This window comes from Watersipora subatra, chromosome 6 (genome assembly GCF_963576615.1).
Source record: "Watersipora subatra chromosome 6, tzWatSuba1.1, whole genome shotgun sequence".
NCBI lineage: Eukaryota > Metazoa > Bryozoa > Gymnolaemata > Cheilostomatida > Watersiporidae > Watersipora > Watersipora subatra.
The window spans coordinates 6,934,019-6,944,572 of NC_088713.1; the positions used below are offsets into that span (position 1 = coordinate 6,934,019).

Here is a 10,554-nt window from a genome sequence, read left to right on the forward strand (position 1 = left end):
CTCTCCCTCTGTATATATTGTACTGTTAGACTTTCTTATACAACCACAGTATATAACTAAATACATTATTTGAAAATTAATATGACTCTTGTATATAAGGCAGCAATGATGGCATAAAAGATGAACAAGACTAACCTCCTTGGTATTAAAATAGCCATTAGTTTCATAAACGATGAGGAGTTTGTTGATGACATGAGGCTATGTCAAGGAGTGCACCATTAGTTATAGAATGCAAGATATTCTCTCATACCTAGCAATATAGAGTCAGGTTCCTGATCAAACTAAATAAAACTTAAAAGTTCTTTCATGAAAAAATCCTTCAGATTAAAATTGACGGTTTATATAAATTGCATAAACCTGACTGCTGTCACGACTCCATTAATTGGGCTAAAGCTGCTTTTTCCTGTCGCCATGGTAACATGGAAATGTTTACGCAAATGGTTTAGATAAAGTATATTATTCTCATGATCTCCTGGCAACAGTCAGCACTCTAGGTGTTGCAATGCTTTTTTTAAGACAGTTATTGATGTAGATTGTATACCTACAAAGGTTAATTGGAAAGAGATATGCCCATTGAAAAATAAGATATCAATGTACCTTGTAGTTAGCATATGATTAATTTTTATCAAAGCTCTGATGTCAGTCATGGCTAGTGCCCTTTAATTGAGACTGAGAGGTACAGAAAGATATTATTTGCGTAAACTACATATGTTTTGTTTACCCCTCATCACAACTGTACTCTCCGTATACCTGGATGGTATTTGTATAATGATAGACAGATGGCAGGAAAAAACACCAAATAATAAAAAATCAATGGCCGTCGCTTATGGTCGATTGGCCAGCTAGGATAAATTAAATGCTTAAATAATTATTTTTTCTGTTTATCACTTTAAGCGAACAATATAACGATTTCTATTGATTTATTCTACAAGCATAGAGTAACAATACTAGCTGTGATAGCTGGCCAGGCTGGCTAACATGAGAGAAATCAAAAATAGACAAGTGACAACAAGTGGTTGATGAGATGACGGTCTATTTATAACCAAAGGAGGAGACCGAGGCATAGTCACTTACATACTGATTGATGACAGATGCAGTCATCAATTTTCTTGCATAAACAAATCAGTCACTCAGGTCAAAACTAGACTAACACTGTTGCTACATAAAAAGACGATGGTAGCACTGGAGGGAGGGGCTACCTGCATCTAATTAAAAAACTCTCTATGTGATGAGTGGAGGTTTTTGGAACTCTCTATAAGGGATACTCAAAATACTGAGTAGATGTTTGATTTGTAAACTAGCAAAATTAACAACCATGGTGAATGACACACACACACGCACACATGCACGCACGCACACACACGCACACACGCACACACACGCATGCACGCACACACACGCACACACACGCACGCACACGCACACATGCACACACACACACACACACACGCCCATGCACACACACACGCGCACACATGCGCACACACCCGCACACACGCACGCACACACACGCACACACACACGCACGCACAAAAAAACACACACACACATGCACACACACACACGCGCACACAGACGCATGCACACACGCACATACATGCACACGCACGCACACGCAAATGCACGCGCACACGCAAATGCACGCGCACACGCACACACACATTCCTTCAAGTTCTTCGTTAGAGCACAACACTGATGCACTTACATAATTAACAATAATGGCATTCATAATCAATTGTTCTTGCTCTGTAAACCAACCTCAGCAAGTCAGTACAGATTTGTTTTTAGGTCTCTAAAATATGTTATTTGGGCATTTTGCATGAAGTTATCACTCCATGCAGTTTGTTTTAACTCTTAAAACCCTTATGGCCATTATTCCAGCATTGTGTAAGGTGTGTCAGAAACTCTAACAGTCGAAATACCGGCCTTCACATGGCTCTATTTACAAAAGCTGTTTCTAAGTAACAACGTAAACCAATCAAATTAATTCTTGCACAGGATTATAGACCAGAAACTTTGCTTCCATTTGTAACAATTTTTAAACATCTTTATCTACTTCCTTTATTATAATAACCAGTTTTATTAGAACTATATCGCGTAAAAATTGATATGACTTGTTTGTTGGTAGGTCATGGATGATTGTGATGCAAATGAAGATTTTTATGACACTAACTATAGTTTCCCAGTCTATTTTGAGTCATGAAATGATGATGAACTTTTGCTCAATAGATATGATACTACTTTAAATATTTTTACAAGTTCTTAAAATTGTACAAGTTTTTGATTGTTTTAGCCAGAATATTGGTAAAACTCTGTATTGTTTTCTGTTTAATGACATTTTCTGTGGGTTGCCCAACTTTTTTACTAGGGTCTTACCAAATATCATTGTATTTTGACCACATTTAAATATATTTAATAAAAGTTTAAAAACATCAGATCGTAGGACAAATTGACCAGGGTTACTGACACACATTGACAAGAACAGCCAGGTTTCAAAAGTTCAAGTCCAGTTTGATCAAGTTTTATGTGTTTTGATACACAAAACTGGGCGCTGAATATTTTATACTCTTGTATGCAGTAACACAGTAACATGGTAACATAATTGCTTTATTGTGCTGCATTAATAGCATTCATAAAACTGCTGATGATACAAGTTTAAAATATAGAATATATTTAAAATATGACATAGGTTTAAAATCAATAGGTAAATAAATGTTATTATTTTAACTCTGCTAATCCCCTGTGCAGTGTTATGATTGTATTTCTATATGACTTTTGCATGTGATAAAGCACGTTGTGGCATCTAAATATGCCTATTTTTGTTTATCATATAAGCCCACTACCAACATTTTACATGTACTTATTATGGATTACACTCAAATACAGCAATGCACAGACTCTATCATACACAGCCACATAGGAACAACTATTACATATCACCATTACCCACACTTTTCTTTCACCTATTAAGTAATAATTATCATTAACCTTGAAGCATGCTGACTTCATTTGGCCATTTAAGAAGGCAATTATCAAAAGCATTTGTTGTTTGGAACCATAAGTTTACTAGTAGTTTTTTATTCTATAAAATATTTTCCATCCCTTTAGCTTATAGATGATTGGTCAACTATGAAACTAACTGTCTCATTAGTCATTTTTGTATGTTCATCTCTTTGAGCATACAATATTACGATTTGTGTTGATTGAGTTTACAAGTACAGTCATACATCGACTTACGAGCCTAATGCGTTTTGAGACTGAGCTCATACATCAATTTACTCGCATGTTGGTGCAATTTATTTATATATAGAACAATTAAATATATATTGATTGGTTTTCATACTCTAAAAAAATGTAAATAATACACTTAAAACAAGATATTGTAACAGAAAGAACATGTTGATTATTGACCTAACTTACCACATGCTTTCAAAAAGTAACAAATAAAAAATAATGCAAGGAAATGTGATTAATTAAAATGTAAAATTAAATACATACAATAGCAGCTAATGCTAGCATTTGCCAGGGAAGAAGAGATAAGTTATCCTTCATTACAACAGTTGACTTTGATAAATTTGGATTTTATCAGTCTTAAAAAACAAACTTAGAAGCAAACTTAAAAGCAAACTTTCATTTTTAACTTAATGTAATTAAAATTTCTTCGGCATTCATAGTTTTAAGTTTTCGCTGGTTAACTAATTTTCCTTTGTTTTACTCTCATGACCAGCTGGCCGTTTTAAGAGAAACCTATCTAAGGACGTTTGCCTTTGTCGCCCTTTCAACATGTTGCGATTAGGACGAACACAGGTGTCGTCACAAAGGGTTAATGCACGACCACTAGCCAACTTGTCCGAATGTCTATTTTTTATCGTCTTGATAGATAGTACCGGCCTTTTCACATAGCATCGTTCAGTTACGCTGTCACCGGACCATTGTTTGTCTTTTATCCAAAGCCTGAACAGTCTCTTCATCAGCGGTCGTGAAGATCGCTGCACCGTTTAGAAACTATGATTAGTCCTTTAGCAAACTAAATGCCCTGAATATAATCCTTTTGTTTGATCATCGTGGATGTATTTTTGTCATATTGCTGAGCTAGCTCAATCACGGATACACATTTCGCATATTTTTCAATAATTTTTCATTTAATATCAGTTATTATCATTCGCTTTTTCTTTGTATTATCTGTCATTTTACTGGCAAACTTTTGGTCTACGCACAGTACTTTTAATTCACATAATTCTGCAGTGAAAATTCTTCCCAAAAAACACGGTACAAAAATATAACCTGAGCAGTTAAAAAATACAGAGTGATTCTGTTCCCATAAGACACCTCTGACATACTTGGCCACTGACTCGCATGCTCGTATCTCAAAAGTGGCATGTATATTAGTCCTAAAACTTGCTTAAAAGCTGGCTCGTATCTCAAGTTTCTCGTACGTTGGGGCACTCGTAAGTTGAAGTATTCCTATATACAGTTACAAAACCAGCTGCGATAGCTAGATAGGCTGGCTAGGATTAAAAAAATCAATGACAGACATAGGACAACAAGCGGGTGATGGAATGAAGGTCTTTTTATAATCAAGGGAGACCGAGGCGTAGTCACCGACACACTGATTGATGACATATGCATTCATCAACTTCTTTGTATGAATAAAGCAGTCACTCAAGTCAACACTAGACTAACATTGTTGCTACATGGGAGGAAGACGATGGTAGCACACAAAAAGGAGGGGCTAGCAAAACCAAGTTAAACTGCTCTCTAGGATATGTGTGAAGATTTTTAAAGCTTTCCATGACTCTAGTATAAATATACAGTTTATGTTACAATTATTACAATGGAAACCAATTTTTATCAATGTCAAACTGAAAAGATTATTCAGGCGTTTCTCATCTACAGTGAGCTGCGTAGAACATGAGTTACAATGATGAGAGCACAATTAGTGTTCATTAGTGACTGTTGTATCTCCTCAAGTGTATTTCAGACATTTGCGATATGATGTAGAGGAAGAGGGGGAGGGAGGTATGTTATTTAATTTTGTTTCAAATTACCAAGCATTGCTATTGCAGCAAAGCAACACAGGAAAACATGAACTTGCCAAAAGAAAATTTTGTTCTTGACTTTTCTATACACCCTTTGTGATGAGGACCCTTAGTGATGAGGCCCCTTTGTGATGAGGACCCTTTGTGATGAGAGCCCTTCATGATGCAGACCCTTTGTGATGAGGACCCTTTGTGATGAGGACTCTTTGTGAGGAGGGCTCTTAGCGATGAAGACATTTTGTGATGAGGGTCTTTTGAAATAAGGACCCTTTGTAATGAGGACCTTTTGTGGTGAAGACCCTTTGTAATGAGGACCCTTTGTGAGGAGGACCCTTTGGGGTGAAGACAATTTGTGATGAGGACCCTTTGAAATAGGGACCCTTTGTGATGAGGACCCTTTGTGATGAGAACCCTTTGTGATGAAGACCTTTAGGATGAAAACCCTTTGTGATGAGGACCCTTTGTGATGAGAGCCCTTTGTGATGAGGACCTTTTGTAACAAGGACCCTCTGTGATGAAGGCTCTTTGTGATGAAGACCCTTTGTGATGAGGCTCCTTTGAAATAAGGACCCTTTGTGATGAGAACCCTTTGTGATGAAGACCTTTGGGATGAGAACCCCTTGTGATGAGGACCCTTTGTGATGATAACCCTTTGTGATGAGGACCCTTTGTGATGAGAACCTTTTGTGATGAAGGCTCTTTGTGATGAAGACCCTTTGTGATGAGAAACTTTTGCGATGATGACCCTTTGTGATGAAGACCATTGGTGATGAGGACACTGGGATGAGAACAATTTGTGATGAGAAATTTTAGTGAAGTGGACCAATTGTTATGAGGCCCCTAGGTGACAAGGACAAGGAAGGAAAGTGCAAAATAAAAATTTGAATATTTCATTGCAACCCAAATCACATGAGAAAAACTAATCAGATTGTTCCTTTTGAATAATTTACCACCGCGTGGACAACTATTTAATTATGGAGCTTAATAAAAACGTTGAGTTGAGACTGTGATTAAGATACTGAGTAGATGTTTTATTTTTAAGCAAGCAGGGTAAACACCTTTGATGAATGACACATACATGTAACTATGCCTTCAAGTTCCTCGTTAGACCTTAACAGTGATGTACGTTAATAACACTAATTCCATTCAGAACAAACTATTATCATTTTGGAGCTTTCCATAAGCAATACTTGAAACACTGGGTAAATGCTCCATTTATAAGCAAGCAGGATAAACAGCTTTGATGAATGACACATAAATATGCTTTTATGTTCCTCGTTGAACCATAACAGTAATGTATGTTAATAATCCTCATGCCATTCAGAATCAACTATTCTGTTTTTGGAGCTCTCCATAAGCAACACTAGAAACCCTGGGTAAATACTCCATTTATAAGCAAGCAGGATAAACAGCTTTGATGAATGACACATAAATATGCTTTCATGTTCCTCGTTGAACCATAACAGTAATGTATGTTGATACTCCTCATGCCATTCAGAATCAACTATTCTGTTTTTGGAGCTCTCCATAAGCAACACTAGAAACTCTGAATAAATACTCCACTTATAAGCAAGCAGGATAAACAGCTTTGATGAATAACACATAAATATGCTTTCATGTTCCTCGTTGAACCATAGCAGTAATGTACTGTATGTTGATAACACTCATGCCATTCAGAATCAACTATTTTGTTTTTGGAGCTCTCCATAAGCAAAACTAGAAACCCTGGGTAAATACTCCATTTATAAGCAAGCAGGATAAACAGCTTTGATGAATGACACATTAAAATGCCTTCAAGTTTCTCATTACGCCATAACAGTGATGCATGTTAATAACACTCATGTCAGTCAGAATCAACTGTTCCAGCTCTGTAAACTAACCTCAGCAAAAGTACTGCAGACAATTTTGCTGAAGACTAGAATTTAATAACAACTCATAAAAACTCCTATACTTTCTGAAAAACTATTTTTTGAAGGCAGAATACGTTTCTATGAAATCTTACCATTATATAAATGTATAAAGTTTCATTCTACTCACCTCCTGAATCAAGCTTAACGCAAACAGTTATTGTTTGTTTATCAGAGTGTAGCTTTGCTGAACTGCATTTGAAAACTTTAGTTCAGAATGCTACTTGCGTTCGCAAAAAGTTTAAGACCCATGTGATCACTGATGGTTAATTGTGTGCTCAGCTTTAGAGATACTGCAATACACATGTTTACTGTTGATTGAACACAAAGTCATAATGTTTAAGTGTTCATCTTCTTTAGGAAAACAAATACCAAGTGGGCCACATGCAGCGTGAGGTTTGAATGTTTGAGTATTCCTACTATAACTATTGTTAAGCTAGTGAGCAAAAATTGGCAACACACAGTATAGCATCATCAGGATATAGCATTTTCAGATTATTTATGTGCAAATGAGAGATGCATATATAGGATATAATTCAGACATGTATGCATAAAATATAAATCAGAGGTCTACGCATGATATGTGAGTCGCGGATGTATGTATGTATGAGATGTAAGTCAGATGTTTACGAATGAATTGTAAGTCAGAAATGTATGTATGAGGTGTAAATCAGAGATGTATGTATTAAATGTAAGGCAGAGATGTATGTATGAGATGCAAGTTGGATATGTATGATATGTAAGTCAGATATGTATGCATGAGATGTCAATCAGAGGCGTAAGTACGATATGTAATTAAGATATGTATGTATGAGGTGTAAGTCAGAGATGTATGTATGAAATTTAAGTCAGATATGTATGTATGAGATGTAAGTCGGATATGTATATACGAAATTTAAGGCAGATATGTGTGTATGAAATGTAAGTCAAATATGTATGTATAAGATGTAACACAAATATGTAGATATGAGATGTAATTTAGAGATGAACAAATAGGATACAAGTAAATAAGATGTTTAAGTTTAGAAAATGAACTGATTAACTTGACGGCAACCTTGCCCTTGCGAACAGTCAGTGACCTTGACATTAATGAATAACTGGGTGTAGCCATAAAGCAAATCAGTAAAATATTCTTCAGGATTACAGACTTAGCTGTCACGCCGCCTCGGGAATAGAGGACATAAAAAATTGTAAAATAGCGGCTCTTTGATACAAAAAGAGTGAGAACTAGTAATTCCCATATAAAACCTCATACAGGCAGCAGAGATCTAGTACCACAACTATTTGCGCTTATCAACTTCATTTAGCTGACTGCAATGATTTGATGTATGAGCCAAATGAAAGAGAGGAATTCTAACAATAGGAGTTGTCTTCTTCGAAGTACTATAACAACCACTCAATAGATTTCTGAAAGGTTGGTTTTAGAACACCATCAGCTTTTTCCTGCTCTCTTTTTTACCCTGATGTCTATAAAGTTCCTTGTGTGAGTCAAATAGGTGCTTAAGATACAACTCAGCATGAATTAGCTTTTCTTTCAGGTGCTTGATCGCACCCGTGTCCTTCCTTGTCAGGTTAGTCTCCAATCATGGCTTTATAGATAAAATCTCCATCTCTAACCTTCCCGCTTCTTCTTCAGTTGTTATACCTATACTAGAAATGAAAAGAAATTGTAATAACAATAGCACTAAAGGAAAACAGCAAAAGAAATAACAATGAGAACTTGAAGAGAGCCAAACATGCAGTGTGATACACCATGTTTCCACATTCGCCACCCCATACGGCCCCAATGCCGCATGATGTGGTTTCTCGACACTGGTTGCTACCTGTAAAAATGCACGCAGGCGGCAACATTTTAGAGCATGTGTTGTAAGCCCTTCTGGACACTTGTTGTAATAAAACTGCAGAGACCCCACATACTCTGCCTGCCCTCGGGTCTCCTTGATCAGTCTCAGGTTTCCTGTGAAATGAAGTGTTTAATTTTCATTATAGCTTTTTTGCTAGAAGCTCTGGCACTCATGCCAACTCTAGCACGGTAACCTTGGTGGCAGCCAGTAGTGTGTTAAAGGCCTGCTCTTCAGCTGGCTCAGTTTCCATATTTATTACAAAAATACGAGCCGTTTCAAAGCATACAGCCCTTCCACCTCTTCCAACCAGTCAGAGCTCTCATGAATATCAAATGGCAAAGGCTCACTCGAGCTAGACTAGCTGGTGATTTTTTTAGCTCCTTGCCTTGTAGCAGAGCTGGAGATGAGAGGTTTGTCATCTATTTGGTGGTTTTCTTAGAGGTAATAATAAAGAAAAAATATATTATATAGCAATATATATATATTATATAGCAATATATATATATTATATAGCAATATATATATTATATAGCAATATATATATTATATAGCAATATATATATTATATAGCAATATATATATTATATAGCAATATATATATTATATAGCAATATATATATTATATAGCAATATATATATTATATAGCAATATATATATTATATAGCAATATATACATATATATATTATATAGCAATATATATATATTATATAGCAATATATATATTATATAGCAATATATATATATATTATATAGCAATATATATATATATTATATAGCGATATATATATATTATATAGCAATATATATATTATATAGCGATATATACATATATATATTATATAGCAATATATATATTATATAGCAATATATATATTATATAGCAATATATATTATATAGCAATATATATATATATATATATATATATATATATATAGTTATGTATAACTACAAATATAGTTACTACAAATATTTTAGTGTTGATTTGCTATCAAGATAAACTAAAATGTAATGAAAATAACTTTTTGTTTGTTATATAAACTTTAATAATGTCACAAGTTAATTATTGTTCAAAATATTTTTTCTATTTATTATAACCCTGTAGACAACTGAGGATCAAAATGTTGGTAGTTCAAGTCCTACAGTGAAAGTTGGTGGTGTCATCCAACCACAGTTTTGGTGCTACATAAGTCCAAAGTTTATAAACCAGTCTAAAACATGTGTACCAACTCCTTCTCTAATTTCTTTCCCCATCTTACTTCCTCTCCTGATCAGAGCAACAAACCAAAAGCAATCCATGAACTTTACTTTAAATTTATAGCATTTTAAAAATGTCATAACGATTAGGCTACTGCTCAATGAGCATAGAAAAGACGAAAAACTCCAAAGCTAAACCAGATTGACTGAGCCGTATATCATTTCATTTTCACCTCACTACTGGAAGAAACTTGTCTTAGTCTTACCATCATTATCCAATCATCATGCAGAAGTGTGCAAGAAGGGTGCATAAAATACTGCGCCAACACTGACATAGATTGGTCCCTTAGTTCAAATTCCTTTTTTTTCTCTTTTTTCCACTGCAGATGTTGTAACAAACTTTGAAATATTTTTTCATAGTTTTTTCAGAGCGTAGCTTTGATTCTGACAAAAAAAACGAGAGGTTTGAAATGCTGTTTGGAGTTCAATTTGTATTTTTCTGATGGTTTGTCAACTCTTTTGTATTAAAGACACTTGTTGAGCATTTTCAATGTAGGCATTAGGCTC

At 35.1% G+C, this 10,554-nt stretch overlaps 1 protein-coding gene across 1 annotated transcript; it reads right to left on the bottom strand.

Annotated features, from left to right (window-relative positions):
- Positions 1-5,148: 5,148 nt before the first annotated feature.
- LOC137397997 (uncharacterized) lies at positions 5,149-9,209 on the bottom strand. Its single transcript, XM_068084096.1, has 2 exons — positions 9,138-9,209; positions 5,149-5,817 (listed from the first exon to the last, which is right to left on the bottom strand). Exons 1-2 carry the CDS (start codon positions 9,207-9,209, stop codon positions 5,149-5,151), a joined length of 741 nt encoding a protein of 246 aa, XP_067940197.1.
- Positions 9,210-10,554: the final 1,345 nt, after the last annotated feature.